We start from the raw sequence: 22,405 nt of genomic DNA on the forward strand, positions 1-22,405 counted from the left end.
AAAGGCAATTGGGTTGTGTATGTGTGACAGGCAGAACCTACTGTTGAAAAGGTCAGAGAAGGAAAGAACAGAGCTTGATTCTTAGCATCCTGATTGAGTTTACTGGGCTGGAAGCTAGAAAAAAACACACCAAATTTTTTACTTGTAAAAAGTTGAGCACTTTTATTGCAGAAATGATTCAAGAGACAAACACGGAACCTTACAATGCCATTTTTCAGAGCAGAATTGCACCTGAAGGGGAATCTCCATACTCTATGTAATAGGTGGGTACAGTGTTTGAGAACTGTGGTTCATTCATATCAGGAGTTATTACAGCTATGGTAATGGAAGATCATGTGTCTGAAAGCTTTGTAAATGTACTGATTCTGGGTACAAATGAAACCACCACTTCTCCAAGCCTGTTGAGGAGCACGGTTTAAGTCTCCAATGCACGTCCACAGATCTTCATATCTCCAGGAAACACACCATTTAGAATGATCATAATAGGAATGGAAAGTGGAATTCCCTGGCGTCTTAATGAGGTTTATGTTGTAGACGTGGTGTTGGAGAGAGCAGTTTGAGGGAAGCTCCTGTCCATCATGTTGCCAGGATTCTGCTAACAAATCTGTCTGCAACTGTTGAGCCATCCAGGCTACGTAGATATCTGTGTAATTTCAGAAGATGTGGGAAAATGATGTTTAACAAAGACAACTGAACAAAAGTAGTTTGAAACAGTCTGACTAATATTCCCTTCCCCTCTCATTTTCTCAGCTCTCAATCTCTTAGTTTTTGAGATGTCAGTAGTCCTCCAACCACCTTAGAGTCTTCCAGAGAAGAGACAGCCTGAATCTCTAATGCAAGGAATAAGCAGGGAAAAGCAAGCAACCAAGCAAACACACACTGGATAAGAAATCGTTCATACCTTCTTTGTACATGCTGAAGCAGCAAAAAAGAAATACACAAGCCCATTTTTTTCCTTTGAGTAGTAAAAGTAGAGTAGTTTTAAGAAGATCCCTATACTGAACACCTTACAATACAAAGTGCCATGCAGCTTTTCTCTTTGCTCTGTCTTGCTACTAGTATATCTCCTATTTTGTGTATTTGTTAGTGGTTTCCAAAAGTGTCAGTATTATGATGCAACAATGTTCCCTACCCACTGTTATGTTCCTGTCTGTGGTTGAACTTGTTTCCCTCCAAGAAAATGCTTTGTTTGTTTCCCAAGAACGTGTATTTGATAAGGACAGTTTTTCTTACCATCAACAAAAAAGCGTGATTTAGCAAAGTGGAGGAAGTTTTCTCCCTGGGCTGACTGGAGTTTGGAGAAGTGGCGCCAAGGGACTAGAGGCAGTGCAGAACCTACACAGAGCTTTTGCAGATTTGGGAGGTCAAGCTGAAAGATGTCAGGGATGGAGCAGTTGTAGATGTTTGGATTGTAGCATAACAACTGTTTGTCTGAACAAAACCAAAGACATTAACAAGTACAAGATTAGGAAATATTAAAGATAAGCGATTAAGTTCTAAAGTACGGTTCTAACCTGACAAGTGTAACTATAAATTTGGTGCCTTTTCACTCCTCACATCCTGTCTCTTTGGTATGTTCAAGGTCAGATTTACTGACTTTAGTGACAAAAAATATTTCTACTGCTTTTTATTCCTATTAGCCCTGCAGGTCAACACAGCTGAGAGCGTAAGCTGGGTTCTATTTCCTCTTGTGCATCACTGACAGAACAGTGAGTGAAGGCCTCAGTCCTGCAGACACTTCACACACACAAGCAGGTCACATGTGTAAAGTTAAGCAAAGGTATGTCTGCAGGATCAGGTTCCAGTCATTCCACCTGTGAAACCCCTTTCCCAGCAATAGGGCTGCAGAAGGGTCACTGTGGGTAGATCCACAAAAAGATGTAAGTGTCTAACTCCCACTGTAGGTGCCTAAATTCAAAATTTAAATCCTCAAAACCCCTGCTTTGCTGCTGCCTTATACTGTAGGTTCCTATGTTTCTACTGGTAAAGTCTTCTAGGTGCCTAATTTCTGTTGGTGAGCATGCGCAAAACCCCCTTGGCCTGGTGCCCAGCATCTAGCTCATGCATAAGCCCCAGCAGGATCCTCAGGTTGGCATTTCCCCACCTACCAGATCAGTACCAAAACACAGCTGGAGGAGGTGCAGCTCTTTTACCAAATAGCCAGAGCATTCACGCAGGATGTGGTCGATCCAGTTTCCCCTGCCGGATGTGGGGCAGGGACTCGAACTCAGGTCTCTTACTATCCAGGGGAGTTCCTTAATCAGTGGGCTATGGGGCAGTGGTGGGCCGCCGCTTCCTGCAGCTCCCATTGGCTGGAAACGGCGAACCGCGGCCACTGGGAATTGCGGGCGGCCGTGCCTGCAGACAGTCAATGTAAACAAACTGTCTCACGGCCTGCCAGCAGATTACCCTGACTTGGTCACATGCAGCCCACAGGTTGCCCACCACTGCTATGGGGTATCTGGGCTAGATGTTTCTCAGACCTTCCTGTTGAAGTTTGTACAAAATACTTACATACACATTGGGCCAGGGAAAAAGGGAGAATGGCTCTATAGCCCAGTGGTTAGGGCACTCACCTGGGAGACTGAGGTTCCAGTCCCTGCTCCAGTGATGCTGGGCTTAAGGGCACCACCAGTGGTTTTTGCAAGAAAGGACTAACCTGGCTTAGACACCTAAATCTAGGAGAGTGAATCCCATGTAGCAGGACGTGCCTCCTGTTAGCTGCCTAGCTCTCTTTGAGGAACAGGACATAAACCCCACCCATCTCCTCAGCATTTCCTATTTGCTAATTTATATAGTTTCTCCACTCCAACATGTTGGCTTTTGTGAATCCCATTCTTAGGTGCCTATCCCTCCCAAGCATTGTACAGGGAGCCTGGGCACCTAACTCAGGGCTGTGGATTCCAATAACTGGCAGGGCACCTAAAATTCAGGGCATTGAGACACTGAGTTTATGTCCACCTTTGTGGATCCTTCTGCAGCCCTGTTGCTGGGAAAAGGGTTTCACAGGTGTAACTGATTAGAACTTAGACTGTGATCCAGGGATGTAATGTGGCCTGCAGCATCTTTATCACTGAACATGTGTGATCAGGAAAGAACAGAAGTTGACTTTCAGAATCCAGGTTGAGTTTGCAGCGCTGGTAATTCAGTGAGTCATCTCTCGACTTGTAAACCGAGCACACATGATATGAAAAGCATTGAGGGACAATGAACATTGCATCCCACAATGCTTTTTACAGTCACTTTTCAGCGCAGAATTACATTCTGAGATACCTGCCAGTAATCAAAAGATTTATTTCCATTTGTATTAGTATTGATATTTTATGTGACAAAAGGTCCTCATATAAATTCCTGTCTTCCCACCCCTGCTATTACTACATGCCATATTTTACCTGGAGAAGAGCTCAATGTAGGTCGAAAACTTGTCTCTTTCACTGACAGAAGTTGGTCCAATAAAAGAAATTACCTCATCCAGTTTGTCTCTCTGATACCTTGGGACCAACACGACTACAACATTGCAACATATTTCTGATGTGTCAGTGCTGTTACTCCAGCTCCAACAACGCCCAGTGATGTTTTAAATCATGAAGAAAGTTTAAATTATTATTATTATTAATGACCATTATGCATTTTTACAAAGCTTTACAGTTTCAAAGCCCTTTACACACAAACTGAGGAGGAGGTTGTCATACCTATTTCTGCAAACTGGTTATATCTGAACGTTATACAGATGGCCATCTGTGCATTTTGCTTTCCGGTTGGTGGATACCCATAACCCTCCTCAGGAAATGGAGGGAACAGAGGGATGCTGTGAATCCCCCAGAAACCTTGTGATTTGTCCAAGAGCAGAAATCCTGTCAAAGTACAGTTATTGCAGATAAATTAAGAAACCCATCTAGGAAATACATAAGAACATTGTACTGTTCTAATACCAGAGGGCAATACAATTCAAGTTGGATGGTAATGTCCTATTTTAACTTTATTTATGCTACTATTATATATTACCTTAATAGATAATAAGTCAACAACAACACTTTGCACACCTACGGTGCCTCCCATTCAAGGATCTCTAAACTTTTCACAAATATTTATTGCATTAATCCTCGGACCTCTTTTTGACCCTCATACCTCTTTTAGACCCATTTTATAAATGTGGACTCCGAGGCATAGAGAGGGTAAGTGACTTGTCCATGGTGTCCCAGAAAGTTTGTGGCAGAGCTAGAAATACAACCCAGCTATTTTAGTTCCCATTGTATTGCCTTTCTACAGCATATTTTTTTCAAAGGATCCCAAAGCACTTTACAAACTATAAATACAGGAATCAGTTTACCTATCACCAAAGTGCAGCCATCTCTATGGAACAGAATCACTGATTCATGACAATGCTACATTACATGCTAGGAAAGAAAATGATTAATACATTCGCCAGTGGAACTTGACTGGAGCTGATCCCCTACTTCGGAAAAACACCATGGGATCTTTAACGAGCGCAAAGGCCAACACCTCCTTTCTACTTCCCATCCAAATTATATTTAGAAATCTAACAGCATAAGAATAATGGCATTGACTCTGTCTCCACATCATAGCACCTGATCCTCAGCTAGCCTGAAAGGGATTCATCATGTAAGAGAAAACTCACAATGTCAACATGGTGTCCACCACCATTGAGCAAATCCCTCCCCAAGCGGGGCTTAGAGGAGGCAGCAGGTGGGGGGAGAAATTGGTCTCACAGCAGGCATACTGCCGTGGAGGCAGAGAAGAGACAAGGTTTCCAGGGACCTCATCACATCTGCAATCTGAAGATTTAGGGGAGTCAAAGACTCTGCTCATTCTACAGGGAGTCTGACCAAATCTGGCCCCCTTCCTCCTTGGAACAATTAGAAATTCACTGAGTCCCCAATTCAGAAACCACATAAGCATGTGTTTAACTTTAAGCATGTGCTTAAGTCCCAGTGACTTCAGTGGGACTTAACCACATGCTTAAGTCATTTCCTGAATCGTGGGCTCAGTTCCTTAACCTCCTATGGAATTTTCCATCGGTAGAGCAGAATTTGGGGGTTTGTATTTCTCATTCTGTCACATAGGATAGTTGAAAAGCTGTTGCTGTCCCAGCCAGTGTTGCTGGCAGCACAATGCGCAACTGGGCAAAGGGCAGAGTGTGGCTCTCTCCTTGCAAAAAGTGAGGAATATCAATTTCAGCGCCTGTGAGAAGGGTGTAAGGGCACTACAGATGTGGAGCTGCTCTATAGCACAGATGCCGTGAAGAGAAATCCAAAAAAAGTAGATACAGCACTGGCATGTGTTAATATTACCCACACCACAAACACTACCACACAAACTGCTCTTTCGCTTTGGCCTAAACAGGGGTTTCATTTTCAATATATAGAGCTAGATAAAGACAGAAATTCTCATCCATAAAGAAAAAAGCAGAGAACAGAACTATCCCTGTACCTTTAGTGTGTCCTTGTTTCCAGCTGTAATGCTTTGAGTGAGGGACATCATCATTGTATATCACATAGACAGTGCTGTCGTTCTGCAGAGAAATATCCAATTTGTGACACATTAAATTCAATGAAAGGAAAGAGTATTTCTATTTGTAACAGAATAAAGAACTTCAGAGATGGAAGACTTTGGGACAGATTCTCCTCTCACACTGCTGCAACCTCATTGATTGTAATGGGGTTAGCACTGGAATAAATTAGAACAGAATACAGCTTTGAGATTTTGATTCTTTCATGTAAAATGAAATGCAACCAAAAAATGCATGTTCTCCTGAACAGTAGAAGAGGCCTTCCCAGAGAGATGGCTAGGTCAGATATGTGCAACAACACGATTTGTAAGCACTTTATTGGGTAACAACCTGCAGTGCAGCTTTTTCTTTTTCTTTGCAATCTGTTGTTGATTTACAACCAGATGTTGGAAAAGTGTTTATCAAATGCTTGTTTAGGAAATGCAGCCATGCCAGCTGTTCTTCTTTAGGAGGAACAGTCCTAACTTTAACAAGGCACACATATTCCATCCTGTCCTTCCTAAAAGTTCTCTTTGCCTAATCCAGTGGTTCTCAAATGACGGCCCACAGGCCACTTGCAGCCCAATCAGCACACAGCTGCGCCCGATGTAACATCCTCAGGGCCATACAGGTAGTATATACTATGTGGATGTGGGCCGCATAACACACAGACAGCTCCATATGCAGCCCACAATGGTAAATAGGTTGAGAACCACTGGCCGAATAGTTTTCAGTAGAGTTTAGAGGTGTTTTTCTCCTCATATCTTGGCAGAACTGAAAGATTAGTAACTATTGGCTACATTCTGGGATTGTAAACAGCAACTTCCACTTACAAAGCACAAGGATAATGCAAATATTTGATTGACCTCTTGAAATCTCTCCCATACACAAATTCAAATAAACTAAAAATGTTAAAATAATGTTACTGGTCTAATCTGAACCCACAAGAAAAACGCAAAGACATAGCCAAGATTAACAATCAGTGTCTAATTCACCCCTTTGTGACCAGAGATGGGGGAAAGTGATGGTACATTCTCTAGATTATGGACAGTTGTGAAGTTACTCAGAATTGTAGGACTAAGAACCACTGTGCTCAGAAAAGTAAGGAGGAAAATGTACATACTAGATTATATGGACAGCAAACAATAGTTACACACATAAAGCTTAATTCTGCCACCTGTATTCAGGTTGAGCTTGATTCTCCACTTCCTTGTACCTTTTATAGTCATTTATATCTGTATATAGTGGGTGTAAGATGTTTGGATCTAATACCATTTTCAACCACTTTGCACAAGTCTAAATGACTATGCAAGGTGCAGAACAGTGGAATATCAGGCCCATCAAACAGTATGTTGCATTGCAAGTAGCCATATTGATTTCAGTGGGAGTACATGAAGATTCAAATACTGCTCAGCATGAGTAAGGATGACAAGACAGGACCCATAGGGACAGTGTAATAATCTGAATTTTGAATATCTTTTCTATTGGCAATATATTATTTATCATAATTCTTTAGTATTTGTATTGCGGTAGCACCTAGAAACCCATCATGGACAAGGAAACCATTGCACCAGGTGCTGTACAAATACAGTCCAAAAGACTTTTCCTGCCTGGAACTGGGCTCCCAGGAGAGCCAGCTGAGGTCACTCAATTAGGGTGAACTGCAAAGAATGGGGCAGACAATCCTCAAAACTGGTGGATATTCCAATACTTAGATTTAGTAAGCCAGCCCAAATTAGCTTCTGCTATACTTCACGGGTTACTCAGAAGTCCATAACACAGTTCCCTTAAAGTAACCCAGCCTCAGGCCTACACCTAGTTACCCAAATCAGATATAATGAGGATTAATAAAAATCTTATTTAATCATATAAGAGAAAAGGTTCTACCAATCCCAAAGGATTGGACACATTACCTCCCAGGTTAATGAATATTCCAGATCTCTCCCAAATACAAGTTTACAGACAATTCTTATTAACTAAACTAAAATTTATTAAAAAAAGAGAGTATGGTTGAAAGATCAATATACATACAGACATGAGTTCAATTCTTGAGATTCATATTCATAGCAGAGATGGTGAACTTCGTAGTTGCAAAGAGTTCTTTTAGAATTTAGTCCATAGGTTACAGTCCAATATCCAATATTATATTCAGGGTGTACCAGCTTAACTGGGATTTCAATCTTATGACTCAAACTTACCCTGAGGTAGCTTAAGGAGATCTGAGATAAAAAGGATTGGGACCCAAGGGTCTTTTATACAGTTTTCTAGCAGCCACTTGACCGTACAGTCCTGGGTAAACAATAGGCTTTTGATGTAACCTTCTGTTTCCTAAGCACTACCAGTAATTAGTTACACAAATTAACATAAGGCAATTTATCCATTAGTTAGTCTATCACAAACTTCAAAGAGACATATAGATACGGACATTATTTCACGCAAGATTCATCTAAATATTAATATTCCCTTTTGATTTCTGAATTAATAAGTGACAGACAGGAACTGTTTGTTTACACGGCTAACGTTTATGAGTACACACAGACAATTAGTATCACTTCTAACAATATTAGTTTGCATTTCAAAGTTCTAGCCAATCTAACATTGAATGGCCCTCATTACCATTCGCATACTTTCTAACATGACTTTAAAGGTTGGCTTTGGGTCATTCAGCCTGCAAACTGTTTGACCCTTTCTGGCCGTGTATTATACTTTGTATAAGATTTGTTGCAATTATATAACAGTGGTAGCAATAATGATTTGCATGATTATATTTTAATTAGACAATGTCACACTGTCCCAAAAAGCTTACAATCTAAGGAATCCTTAGCAATATTTAAACTGTGAAAGGTTTTACAACCCAGAACTCGCTCAAATACATAGGGCCTTCCAGTAAACCTGCAAGCAACCTGCCCTCCTCTATGAATGTTTTCAGACCTGTGTTGGTGCAGATCAGTCAATGTATTCCTCTTTTTTATTAATATGAAATATTTTAGTTGAACCTCATCCATCAGGTCACACAATGCTTATAAACACTTATTTTGGCTCAGTCACTGGTTTCATTTCATTTACATTTTAGAAGTGTTTTTTAAACTATAATATAAAGAAAATGTGTTAAAATGATAATAAAATATGCCTTGCCTTGGATTTATGAGCTTCATAAAGTTGGTTTAATGTTTGCCCCAGGGCACTCTGTGTCATATTGATCAGGAATTTACTCAATTGCCAAGCTTGCGTCAAAGAATCCATGTAAATGTACTCCAGTCCAGTCCCGGGACTCTCTTTTCTGATATACTTTGGTAACTTGTAAAGAAGAAACCTGAAACAATGAAGGATTATTAGTAATTATAAATCAGTCCATTGGGATGGATAAGCCATAGCACCTTCTGCCTTGTGTCACATGAGAGATTTGAGTCAACAGGGCCTCCCACAGAGAGAACTGTATCCATGAAAATAAACTTCAACTGAAAACATTTTAAAAGTATGTTCCAAAAATATAAAAATATGTAAAACAGAAACATATCCACAGCGTGAGTCAGTGTTCTGTGATTGCCATTGTGGATGGCAGACTTACACAGCTTTGCTTCAGCGGAAACAAAAGCCTTAGGCAACACTCAGCCCTAATGTAAGTGTGTGTAATTCCATTGAAGTTAAGGGAGTTAAATCCACTTACAGTGGGCCTGACTTTGGCCCTTAGTATTCTAGACACCCTGAAGCACATCCATTGCTATTTAGAATAGTTTGCAGTGTAATTTCTACACTGAAAATTGACACTGTCTTATTCAACAATTCTGCTCTCTGTTTGTGTCACATCTGGTGACAGAAAATCTTTTTTATTGCTTTTTACATGTTAGCCCTTCAGAGCCCTAACACAGCTAAAACAGAATGAGCAAGATTCTATTCCTCTTTGTGGTTCATAAACAGAACTGTTCAGTAAGTTTCAATCAGTTACACCTGTGAAAAGGTGCAGAAGGCAATGGGGTTTCACAGATGTTGCTAGGAGTCTAAGGCTATTTCTACACTTGCAGAGTTTTTGCGCTGTAAGTTTCATCAGTGATAGGGAACCGGTGAAAGTAAAGCACTGGTTTGTGTACTCACTTAATTCCTCAGGCGTCAGAGAGCACTTCCATTACTGATGAGAACAGCACTCTAGGGCAGCTATCCCACAGTGCAGCTCTCTCCAGTTTGAAGATGGGTCTTGTGGGAAGGGGTGTGTGTGTGATCACGGGGCATCCTGGGTCCCTGCACAACCTCCTCTCCCCAAAGACTGATCAGCTCCAGTAGCTCAACATTGCTCCAAGCAGGAGATTGTTTGCTCCCTGGAACAGGCATTGTCACCTGGCCAGATAAGTGAGGACTTGCCAAGAAAACAGGAAGGGGAGTTCCAGGGGCTTTACAGGGGGAGGGGTGGATGTCTGTTTACCGGGCATCAGAGCAGCAGAGCTGCCAGCCAGAGTGGTCGCCTAGGCACTGGGGGAGATCCTCCGGAGGCTAAAAGCTGTGTAAATAGGAAGAATGTGTCTTCACTTGCACATCACTGCAAAAGCATCACCGGTAAGAGCTGTATGCCTCTCGTGGAGGTGGTTTTCTTTTTGTGGTGAAACTTCTGAGTTTCACTGCAAAAAGTCATTAGCAAGTGTAGATGCTCCCATGGTTTTTGCGCAGAAAAGGGACTTTTTCCACTTTAAATGGCAGTTATTGCCTGTGACTGAATTTTGAGTTAATAGAATTAATGTCTCCGCTCTTAACATTTTTTAGTGTGCTACTTACAAACTGAATATTTTAAATTACCATGTCCTTTGTTTGGACAATTATCAAGATACTGCCTAACCTTGGCTGCATCCTGGAGATGCTGAGTGCCTTCTGTGAGGTGCTGAGGGTCCCCAAATTCCGTTGACTTCAGTGGCCTTCAGGACACTAGCACCTTGAAACAGGAAATCAGCATCTTACATAATTTGACACCTTAGGTCCTGTTCCTATGAAAAGATTCCAGGCAGTATTCAAATGAATGAAGAAGAGGCACATTCTGCCCTCATTACAGATTACTGATTTTACAATCCTTTGTGCAGATTAAACTTTTATTGAGTACAGAGCAAGTTTTACACAAGTAAAGATTACAAGATTAGCTCCTAAATGTAATGTAAATACCTGGGGACATTTGACAACTTGTTCCCTTGAGACAGAGTTTATTCCAGATGAGTCTTGGGAACATAATTGTTGCCACAGTAAATCAGACAAGTGATCCATCTAGTTTAGTATGAAATGCTACAGAGGAAGGTGCAAGAATGCCAAAAATAAGCAACTATGGAATATTGTAGAATGAAACCAAAGATATTGAATACTCAATTCACCCTGCTGCTAACTGAATACTGTAATTAGAATTCAGTACAATTTGTTCTATAGCACGCAATTGTCTTTTGTGCGATAGGAAATTTTATGCAACAGTTTCACTTCTGCTCCTCATTGCTACTTCATACCACACAAAATCGGAATCAAGTAACCCTTGAATATTTTTTTAGCAACAGGCCTGAATTACCGAAAAAGTGAAGCGTGTGGCCTTCTTGGTCAAGGAGCCATACTTCAAAAGAAATTTCCCACTTTTCCCCCCTTAAAAACTTAATTCTTTGTATCTTTGGACCCAAACTTGTAAACTGATCTACACGGGTTCACACTGATGCAGGAGTCCACCTTCACAGATCATTTTGCAGGGTTGGGGCCTTAGCTACTTGTCTCTGAACATTTAAAATGTCTTAAATTGTCATAGAATCATTTCATTGCTAACACCCATGATTGTGTAATATAAACAATATAACTGAATAGCAAAAATGTACAGGCCTAAGGGATATGATGTCTCATAAATCTTTAATAACAAGCACAGGAGAGGAATTTTCCTGAGCATCTGGACTCTGTAAGTTTATGTGTTTAGACATGTACAAATCCTACGCTGAAGGGAATGAAAAGTGATGTTGTCTTTACCGTGTTGACAGGCTGTGCTAAGGATCTGACCCTGCAAACATTAATTATTATTTTAATTATTGTAGCACCTAGGATGAGAGTCCATTGTGCTAAGCAAACACAGAACAAAGACAGTCTTATGAACTATGAAGCATTGACTTCAACGGCACTAGTCATGTGCCGAAAGTAAAGCATGTGCTCACGTGTTAGCAGGATCAGGGTCTAATTTTACAAGTATGTTACTTGTATCAATCTGTAAGAAATGACTCTTTTCTTTTTAAAATTGGTTGATGTTTATCGTTGGTGATCAGTGTTTCTAACAGTACTTGTTCCATTGCTAAGACCTGTGATTAGATTTATGAATAATAATAATAATAGTTAACACTTTTCATGGTCAAGGTGCATTATCTAATTAATCAGTTTAGTGATTTAACACTGTAAGCACATTGCTGCCAGTTACTGCTGCCAGTTCTAGTACTGGCATTTCTGGAGACTGACTGCCCCAAGTGACCTACAGTCCCAGAAGATGACATAGAATCATAGAATATCAGGGTTGGAAGGGACCTCAGGAGGTCATCTAGTCCAACCCCCTGCTCAAAGCAGGACCAATCCCTAACTAAATCATCCCAGCCAGGGCTTTGTCAAGCCTGACCTTGAAAACTTCTAAAGAAGGAGATTCCACCACCTCCCTAGGTAATACATTCCAGTGTTTCACACCCTCCTAGTGAAAAAGCTTTTCCTAATATCCAACCTAAACCTCCCCCACTGCAACTTGAGACCATTACTCCTCGTTCTGTCATCTGCTACCACTGAGAACAGTCTAGATCCATCCTCTTTGGAACCCCCTTTCAGGTAGTTGAAAGCAGCTATCAAATCCCTCCTCATTCTTCTCTTCTGCAGACTAAACAATCCCAGTTCCCTCAGCCTCTCCTCATAAGTCATGTGTTCCAGTCCCCTAATCATTTTTGTTGCCCTCCGCTGGACTCTTTCCAATTTTTCCACATCCTTCTTGTAGTGTGAGGCCCAAAACTGGACACAGTACTCCAGATGAGGCCTGGACACAGTATTCCAGATGAGGCCTCACCAATGTCGAATAGAGGGGAACGATCACGTCTCTTGATCTGCTGGCAATGCCCCTACTTATACATCCCAAAATGCCATTGGCCTTCTTGGCAACAACGGCACACTGTTGACTCATATCCAGCTTCTCGTCCACTGTAACCTCTAGGTCCTTTTCTGCAGAACTGCTACCGAGCCATTCGGTCCCTAGTCCGTAGCGGTGCATGGGATTCTTCCATCCTAAGTGCAGGACTCTGCACTTGTCCTTGTTGAACCTCATCAGATTTCTTTTGGCCCAATCCTTTAATTTGTCTAGGTCCCTCTGTATCCTATCCCTATCCTCCAGTGTATCTACCTCTCCTCCCAGTTTAGTGTCATCTGCAAACTTGCTGAGGGCGCAATCCACAACATCCTACAGATCATTTATAAAGATATTGAACAAAATCGGCCCAAGGACCGACCCTTGGGGCACTCCACTTGATACCGGCTGCCAACTAGACATGGAGCCATTGATCACTACCCGTTGAGCCCGACAATCTAGCCAACTTTCTATCCACCTTATAGTCCATTCATCCAGCCCATACTTCTTTAACTTGCTGGCAAGAATAATGTGGGAGACCGTGTCAAAAGCTTTGCTAAAGTCAAGGAACAACACGTCCACTGCTTTCCCCTCATCCACAGAGCCAGTTATCTCGTCCTATAAGGCAATTAGCTTAGTCAGGCATGACTAGCCCTTGGTGAATCCATGCTGACTGTTCCTGATCACTTTCCTCTCCTCTAAGTGCTTCAGAATTGATTCCTTGAGGACCTGCTCCATGATATTTCCAGAGACTGAGGTGAGGCTGACTGGCCTGTAGTTCCCAGGATCCTCCTCCTTCCCTTTTTTAAAGGTGGGCACTACATTAGCCCATCCTCTCTTTAATCACAGAACAGCACTTTCCCACACTCTGCTTGCCAATATGCCTCAGCCTGGATCCATCTGGAGAGGGTTCAGTTTTATTTTTCAATCAATTCTTGGCCACTGAGCTGATATGGCTACGGAAGGGGGGTCAATTCACGCCAATGTTTTGTTATGATACAGACACCTATGAGGACTGGCCTAAGACTGAGATAATAACAAAGAGTCCCAACTTTCCTACTTTCAACCAAGTTTCCTAGCAGTGAAAAGCCACTTTCGCAACAACTCACTGTAATCTGGGTGCTACCAATGTTGCTTGAAATGCATCTGACTCCCAGAGGCTTGCCATAAGAACACAGCTTGCATGCTCACTTTGATCATAGGAAATTAGGTTTTTTTTGTCAACCAATGATCATTTTGTAGTTAGTCATAATGCAATGATGAATTAGTTACAATGAAATTCAATCAGATTTCAGTAATCTACATTTCACTCGCCAGACATGGTTCAAAGGCTACCTCCAAAGTAAAAGAGACTGAGACACAAATTTATATGCATTACAGTTCTCTGATCCATCTACTTAATGATTTTACATTCCAAAACTTCTCCATACATGTTCTTTACCTACCAATCAACCGGGTCACCATCTTCACTTCTGCAGGAAATTTCAGCTGCCCACAGGGACCTGATGGAACAAAATAACAGCAAAAAAGCACAACTCCATAAAGATCCTGCAGTCATTTCTGGTCTCAGCTCTACAGAATGAGCAAACTGTAGATTTTAAAAGGAGAAGTTGTTTTGTGAAGTGCATTTCTCTTGTTTGATTCAGTTTCAACCCCGTCAGCCCTCAACACAATGTTTCACAGCAATAAAAACACATTTCCCAACCAGCTGCAGTGCTGCAAAGCACTAGTGTTCTTATGAGATGCTAAGCTATGGGGTCGTTCCCTTTTCCAGTACTATTTCTGCATACAGAGCATTGGCTCTCTCATCTGGTATTTGGTGCACAAAATGTGGATAATACATATTTTACATTTTGAAGAGATTGTTAGGTTTGGCTGACCTCTCCTATTGTGAATCTTTTTCGCATTTGATTGGACCGGACCCCCTGGATTCTGTAGCCCTAACTTTGGTAGAAGTATGAATTCAGTTCTGGATCTGAACTTTGAAACTTGGGTCCCTCTTAAATTTTCTGGTGGAGTCTTTTGTCTGACAAAGCCAACGCTGTTCTCACACCTGTCTGCAAGTACCTTTGTGGTAGGACAACTGTGCACTGTTTCAGAATATAATAAATAATAAATAATAATACTTAGCTCTTATATAATTCTTTTAATCAGTAGATCTCAAAGAGCTTTATAAAGAAATATTGTTACAGCCATTTTACTTTTATCAGCTATTCTTTTACTCTACCAATTTCATATAGCCTAATTATGCCACACTGTGGACCAAATTCTCAGTCTCATTAATGAAACCTCATCTTTAGACTTCTTCAGATCTTATTGTTCAATCAGACCAGCCACCAGGAGAGTTTTGACATTATGTCTTCTAACGGTCAAGTTACAGTAGTGGCTTTTCTCAATTCAGTGATTTTTGCTTGCCCTGTCCTTTTCTTGGTGTGAGTGCTACTATACCTAAGACTGTGTCTACGGTACAGAAACTACACCACCATTGCTATGTTGGCATAGCTATGCTGGCATAAACCCATAGTGTAGATGCAGCCTAGACCAATGGAAGGGGTTTTTCCATCCCTGTGGGAACACTACCGCTCAGAACAAAGTCTATATTGACAGAAGCACTTTTCTTTAGACAAAGCTACTAACTGGGGGTTAGCTGTGCCTACGGTGATCAGGGGTGTGGTACTGTAAACCTAACTTTTAAGTATAGGTCAAGCCTCAAGGATGAGTCCCTGATAAATGTGACTCTTTAGTTATTGTCACTTACTGTGCATGCTGACTAGGTGTTTAGAATGACAGAGCTAGAATTCAGTGACCTCCACATCATCCATAAAATCCATTTTCATACAAAACATTTACGCTAAAAAGGACAAACTGTGCATGTTGTATTCTGTATGCCAATGTACATTATCATGTTATTTGTCTTCTTAAATCAAAACTATAGAACAATTTACTCTGGATATCTGCAAACACTTTATTTCATCATCTTGTCATGTGGTAAATGTCAAGACGTATTGTGGTAGCATCTAGAAAAAGACTAGTATAATGCAGCATATTTATTCTGGATAAATTTGTTTCTTTCTCAGTTCATTTTTTAAAAGTCACACTACAATGCACTGCAGTTTTATTTACAAATGTGCTTTTGATTTATAGAATGGAGTTCCCCATCTCCATTAATTTATCTTTGTTCCTGAAGGAATTCGTTTTTGTGAAGTCAAACAGAGTCAGTATGGTGAGCAAATTATAAATCATTTTCCAGCAGCATCATTACTACTTCCTTAATGTCTCTATTGATTAAAGACAAAGACAGGTTTAGAAATGGTTACAGGAGTTAATGCATTTAGAACAGGGGTCTCAAAGTCCCTTCTTGCAAGCCATCTGCGGCCCGAGAACCTCCTCACTGTGGCCCGGGGAGGAGAGACCCATGCAGCCGTGCTGCTGGCTCTGTCTGCTGCAGGTGCCGCCCCCCACAGCTCCCATTGGCTGGGGGAGAGGGACAGAGATACCAATACTAGTCTCTGGGCAGAGTCAGCCGTGGAGGCAGCGTCACTTTTTTCCACAATGAATATAAACAAGTCAAAATACCGAACACAACTATCTGATGCCCACCTTGCTGCAATCCTGAAGGTTTCAACTACTCAGTCACTGAGGCCAAACATCAACAAACTGACAGAACTGAAGCGTTGCCAGGTGTCTGGCAAACACTAAAAACTCTATGGCAGGCGAAGAATTGTATAAAGTTGTATGACAGTTTTATTATTTCTAAGAAATTCAAAATAAAAAATGCAATATAAATGTTTTCTTTTCTGAACACCATCTTCAGTGACATTATTGGCCCGCTGGGAGGATTTGAGGACTGGCACTGGCCCTAAGGTAAATTGAGTTTGAGACCCCTGATTTAGAACACAATCTTAGGGTCACCATAGCTCTAAAACAAAGAAGGGGGTGGGCATTCAACATTTTTAATCTAAGTCTGATTCTGCATCCTTATCCACTAAATCATGAGTGAACAAGTAATGCAGGATGCAGCTTATGTATTTGTATAGTTTTCCAAAACACAAAACAATTACAATTGTACACAAAGCACTACAACTACAGAAACACAAGATTTAACTGTCTTCTGAAAATGACCTGCTCAGATTAATACATTGTAGTATAGCCAATGACTATCAGTATTACTGTAACAGTAATTACACTTCCAAAGACATTTTAAGTCCAACTGCCTAGTTCACACTAATACTGCAAAACCCCATGGATATGCCTTGGCTTTATTTCTAACAAGACGAAATTTCAATATGACAAATCAGGCCAGAAGAACCTCAACCTAACCTCAAAAATTTCACCCATATCTTCATGCAAGCAATTTTTCATATGTAAACACTCAAATGTGTGTGTGCAAATTCTGCATTCCTTGCATAACCAAAACTCACACTAAAAAGAAAAGGAGTACTTGTGGCACCTTAGAGACTAACCAATTTATTTGAGCATGAGCTTTCGTCACGAAAGCTTATGCTCAAATAAATTGGTTAGTCTCTAAGGTGCCACAAGTACTCCTTTTCTTTTTGCGAATACAGACTAACACGGCTGTTACTCTGAAAACTCACACTGGACTTCAGTGAGAGTTTTGTGAGTGCTCAAGAAATGCAGAATTTCAGGCTACATTTACATATGTAAATTAGGGTGTTATTTCTCTCGATACCAATTTAAAAATACATATTCCAATAAGGGCTGTCAAGCGATTAAAAAAATTAATCATGATTAATTGTGCAATTAAAAAAATTAATCGTGATTAATCGTGCTGTTAAACAATAATAGAATACCATTTTTTAAAATATTTTTGGGTGTTTTCTACACTTTAAATATATTGATTTAAATTACAACACAGAATACAAAGTGTACAGTGCTCACTTTATATTATTTTTATTTCAAATATTTGTACTTTAAAAAACAAAAGAAATAGTATTTTTCAATTCACCTAATACAAGTACTGTAGTGCAATCTCTTTACCATGAAAGTTGAACTTACAAATGTAGCTTTATATACAAAAAATAACTGCATTCAAAAATAAAAGAATCTTAAACTTTAGAGCCTACAAATCTACTCAGTCCTACTTCAGCCAATTGCTCAGACAAAATAAGTTTGGTTACACTTTGCAGGAAATAATGCTGTCCACTTCTTGCTTACAATGTCACCTGAAAGTGAGAACAGGTGTTCACATGGCACTGTTGTGGCCAGTGTCACAAGATATTTATGTGCCAGACGCGCTAAAGATTAATATGTCCCTTCATGCGTCAATCACCATTCCAGAGGACATGCGTCCGTGATGATGATGGGTTCTGCTTGATAATGATCCAAAGCAGAGCGGAGCAACACATGTTCATTTTCATCATCTGAGTCAGATGCCACCAGCAGAAGGTTGATTTTCTTTTTTGGTGGTTTGGGTTCTGTAGTTTCCGCATTGGAGTGTTGCTCTTTTAAGACTTCTGAAAGCATGTTCCACACCTCATCCCTCTCTGATTTTGGACAGCACTTCAGATTCTTAAACCTGGGGTCGAGTGCTGTAGCTATCTTTAGAAATCTCATATTGGTACCTTTTTTGCGTTTTGTCAAATCTGCTGTGAAAGTGTTCTTAAAATGAACATGTGCTGGGTCATCATCCAAGCCTGCTAACACATGAAATATATGGCAGAATGCGGGTAAAACAGAGCAGGGGATATATAATTTTCCCCCAAGGAGTTCAGTCACAAATTTAATTAATTCATTATTTTTTTTAACAAGCATCATCTTCATGGAAGCATGTCCTCCGGAATGGTGGCCGAAGCATGAAGGGGCATATGAATGTTTAGCATAATTGGCACGTAAATACCTTGCAATGCTGGCTACAAAAGGTCCATGTGAACGCCTGTTCTCACCTTCTCGTATTATAAACAAGAGGCAGGCAGCAGTATCTCCCGTAAATGTAAACAGACTTGTTTGTCTTAGCGATTAGCTGAACAAGAAATAGGACCGAGTGGACTTGTAGTCTCTACAGTTTTACATTGTTTTGTTTTTGAGTGCAATTATGTAACAAAAAAAATCTACATTTGTAAGTTACACTTTCACAATAAAGAAATTGTACTACAATACTTGTATAAGGTGAACTGAAAAATACTATTCCTTTTATCATTTTTTACAGTGAAAATATTTGTAATAAAAATAATAATATAAAGTGAGCGCTGTACACTTTGTATTCTGTGTTGTAAAAGAAATCAGTGTATTTGAAAATGTAGAAAAACATCCAACATATTTAATAAATTTTCAATTGGTACTCTATTTTTAACAGTGCGATTAATCACGATTAATTTTTTTAAGTTAATCGCGTGAGTTAACTGTGATTAATTGGCAGCCCTAATTCAAATTCATTGCTGTGACTGCCAATAAGAGTGCCCGTTAGATCCAAATGTGTTGGTGTTTTATGTGACATGGGCATGTAACTATTGGGAATTGGACTGAGATCACTACAGTGTTAAGCACAATGGGACTCAAAGTTCTAGGCAATGCTGCAATGCAAACGACAACAAAAAAACTCATTAGCTACTGAACAGCCAACAGATAGTAAGAACTTTTAATTGCTACTGGTTGAGGCTGGATTCAAACTCATAACCTAAAGATTAAAGACTTTGTAGTGCATTACTAATCCTATGACCCCACCAGTCTATTGCCTAGTTTACAGCCTTGTTAGAACTGGAAGGGACCTCTATGGGTTATGTAGCACATCCCCTTATATCTTGACAGGATCAGTTTCATTTCTGAACAACTTTAAAAGGCTCATTCGGATTGCTTTTCTCGTATTTCTACCAGTAGAAAAGGCAGAATCAGATACAAATTTCTAGTGAATTATGGCCTTGATTTTCTATGGAAAGAGATGTTTAAAATTCATAAAGACATTTAACTATTGCCACAAAGGAATCCTACAAAAAGTGGAAACATGGACAAATTGCTAAGGATGAGTACAAAAGATTTGAATAACAAGGAAAGCAAAAAGGCTAGGGCCAAAGTGAGTTACTCATAGCAAGGAATATAAAGGGCAATAAAAAGAGGTCCTATAAATAAATTATGAAGAAGAGAAAGATGAAGGAAAGTGTAAGTCCTCTACTTAGTGCGGACAGAAGAACTAATAATGGATAACATCAAGAAGGCTTCAGTCTTCACTCTTTTGCTCCAGTCTCCAATAAAAAAGTAAATTGTAACAATAGACTTAACACAATTAATATTAACAACAAGAAGGAAGACATACAAGTCAAAATAGGGGAAAAAGAGGTTAAAGACTGTTTAGAAGTTAAATGTAGTATAGTCATCAGGTCCTGATGACATTCATCATAGGGTACTTAAGGAACTAATTAAAGCACTCTTGGAACTGTTAGCAATTACTGTTGAGAACTCATGAAGGACAGATGAAGTCCCAGTGGACTGGAGAAGGGCAAACATAGAACCAGTCTTTAATAAGGGGAATAAAGAGAACCTTAGAGAACTACAGACAAGTCAGCCTAACTTCAATACCTGGAAAGATACTGGAACAAATTACTAAACAATTGATTTGTAAGCATCTAGAAGATAATAGAGTTATAAGTAATAGCCAACATTGATTTGTCAAGAATGAATAATGCCAAACTAACCTAATTTTCTTTTTGACAGGGTTACTGGCCTAATGGATAGGAGGGAAGCTGTAGATATGATATATCTTGATTTTAGTAAGGCTTTTGGCACAGTCCCACAGGACATTCTCATAAACAAACTAGGGAAATGTGGTCTAGATGAAATGACTACAAGGAGGATGCAAAACTGATCGAAAGACCATACTCAAAGAGTAGTTATCAATGGTTCACTGTCAAACTAGGAGGAGATATCTAGTTGGGTCTGTCTTGGGACCAATACTATTCAATATTTTCATTAATGACTCGGATAATGTAGAGGAAAGTATGTTTATAAAATGTGTGGATGACACCAAGCTGGGAGGGATTTCTGGCACTTTGGAGGACAGGATTAGTCTTCAAAATGACCTTGACAAATTGGAAAATTGGTCTGAAATCAATAAGTTGAAATTCATTAAAGCCTAGTGCAAAGTACTACCACTCAGGAAGGAAAAGTCAAATGCACAACTAGAAAATGGGGAATAACTTGCTAAGCAGCAATACTTCAGAAAAGGGTTATAGTGGATCACAAATCGAATCTGAGTCAAAATATGATGCAATTGTGAAAAAGGCTAATGTCATGCGGGGATATATCATTTTGCATGTAAGAGACAGGAGGTAATTGTCTCGGTCTACTTGGCACTGGTGAGACCTGAGATGGAATACTGTGTTCAGTTCTGGGCACTGCACTTTAAGAAAATTGTGGAGAAATTGGAGAAAGTCCACAGAAGAGCAACAAAAATGATAAGAGGTTTAGAAAACCTGACCTCTGAGGAAAGGTTAAAAAACCTGGGCATGTTTAGTCTTGAGAAAAGAAGACTGAGGGGGGAACCTGATAACAATCTTCATATATGCTAAGGGCTGTTATAAAGAGGATGGCGATCCATTGTTCTCAGTGTCTACTGAAAGTAGAACAAGAAGTAAGGGGCTTATTCTGCAACAAGGTAGATGTAGGTTAGATATTAGGGGGAAAAATTCTAACAATAAGTATAGTTAGGCACTGGAATAGGCTTCCAAGGGAGGTTGTGGAATCCCTGTCATTGGCGGTGTTTAAGAATAGGTCGGAAAAACACCTGTCATGGACGGTCCAGGTATATGTGCTGGTGGTGAGGGGATGGATTAGATGACCTCTTGACGTCCTTTCTAGCCCTATGATTTTGATTCTATTTTTTGGCAGCATGAACAGCATTGACTTTGGGTTCCTCATCCTTCTGGGAAAATTCCTTTTTGAACTTCCTTGCAAAAGCTAAGAAGGAAACCTGAATGAAATTAAAGAATTTATATCATTTTCTCGAAAAGCTCCTGGTTTTAATACACTGATAGGATTTCAGTTTTCAATGTCTAAAGACTCACTGCCACATGTATAAAAGCTAAAAATGTTAGCAAGCAAAAAACATGTACCCCAAGTCACCAGAATGACTTACCTTTTATTCTCAGTCTTGCTATCATGCAGCCCTTTAATAGATTTTTGGGGCTTACTGCACAGGTGAGGAGTAACGTATGCCATCATGTGCCAGCAATGCCCTTCTGCCATGTACATTGGTCAAACTGGACAGTCTCTACGTAAAAGAATAAATGGACACAAATCAGATATCAAGAATTATAACATTCATAAACCAGTCGGAGAAGACTTCAATCTCTCTGGTCACGCGATTAAAGACATGAAAGTTGCAATATTACAACAAAAAAACTTCAAATCCAGACTCCAGCGAGAAACTGTTGAATTGGAATTCATTTGCAAATTGGATACAATTAACTTAGGCTTGAATAGAGACTGGGAGTGGCTAAGTCATTATGCAAGGTAACCTTTTTCCCCTTGTTTTTTCCTACCCACCCCCCCCCACGTTCTTGTTAAACCCTGGAAATGGCTCACCTTGATTATCATGCGCATTGTAAGGAGAGTGGTCACTTTAGATAAGCTGTTAGCAGCAGGAGAGTGGGTTTGTGTGTGTGGGGTGGGGTGGGGGGTGAGAAAACCTGGATTTGTGCTGGAAATGGCCCAACTTGATTATAATACACATTGTAAGGAGAGTGATCACTTTAGATAAGCTATTACCAGCAGGAGAGTGGGGTGGGGAAGGTATTTTTTCATGCTTTGTGTGTATAAAAAGATCTTCTACACTTTCCACAGTATGCATCCGATGAAGT

At 40.1% G+C, this 22,405-nt stretch overlaps 1 protein-coding gene across 3 annotated transcripts; it reads right to left on the bottom strand.

Moving 5' to 3' along the window:
• Window positions 1-162: 162 nt before the first annotated feature.
• On the bottom strand, window positions 163-21,781 carry DNASE2B (deoxyribonuclease 2 beta). 3 transcript variants are annotated; one of them, XM_077824589.1, is made up of 7 exons: window positions 14,042-14,136; window positions 10,335-10,427; window positions 8,645-8,822; window positions 5,452-5,533; window positions 3,693-3,854; window positions 1,234-1,431; window positions 163-643 (listed from the first exon to the last, which is right to left on the bottom strand). In XM_077824589.1, exons 2-7 carry the CDS (start codon window positions 10,343-10,345, stop codon window positions 300-302), a joined length of 975 nt encoding a protein of 324 aa, XP_077680715.1. In that variant the 5' UTR covers window positions 10,346-10,427; window positions 14,042-14,136; the 3' UTR covers window positions 163-299. The 3 variants fall into 3 exon arrangements, with proteins under 3 accessions (XP_077680715.1, XP_077680714.1, XP_077680713.1); XM_077824588.1 differs by lacking the exons at window positions 10,335-10,427; window positions 14,042-14,136 and adding an exon at window positions 21,682-21,781; XM_077824587.1 differs by lacking the exon at window positions 10,335-10,427 and having other exon boundaries at window positions 14,042-14,161.
• Between the last annotated feature and the right edge of the window lie 624 nt (window positions 21,782-22,405).

This window comes from Eretmochelys imbricata, chromosome 8, assembly GCF_965152235.1.
Source record: "Eretmochelys imbricata isolate rEreImb1 chromosome 8, rEreImb1.hap1, whole genome shotgun sequence".
In the NCBI taxonomy this organism is placed as follows: Eukaryota; Metazoa; Chordata; order Testudines; family Cheloniidae; genus Eretmochelys; species Eretmochelys imbricata.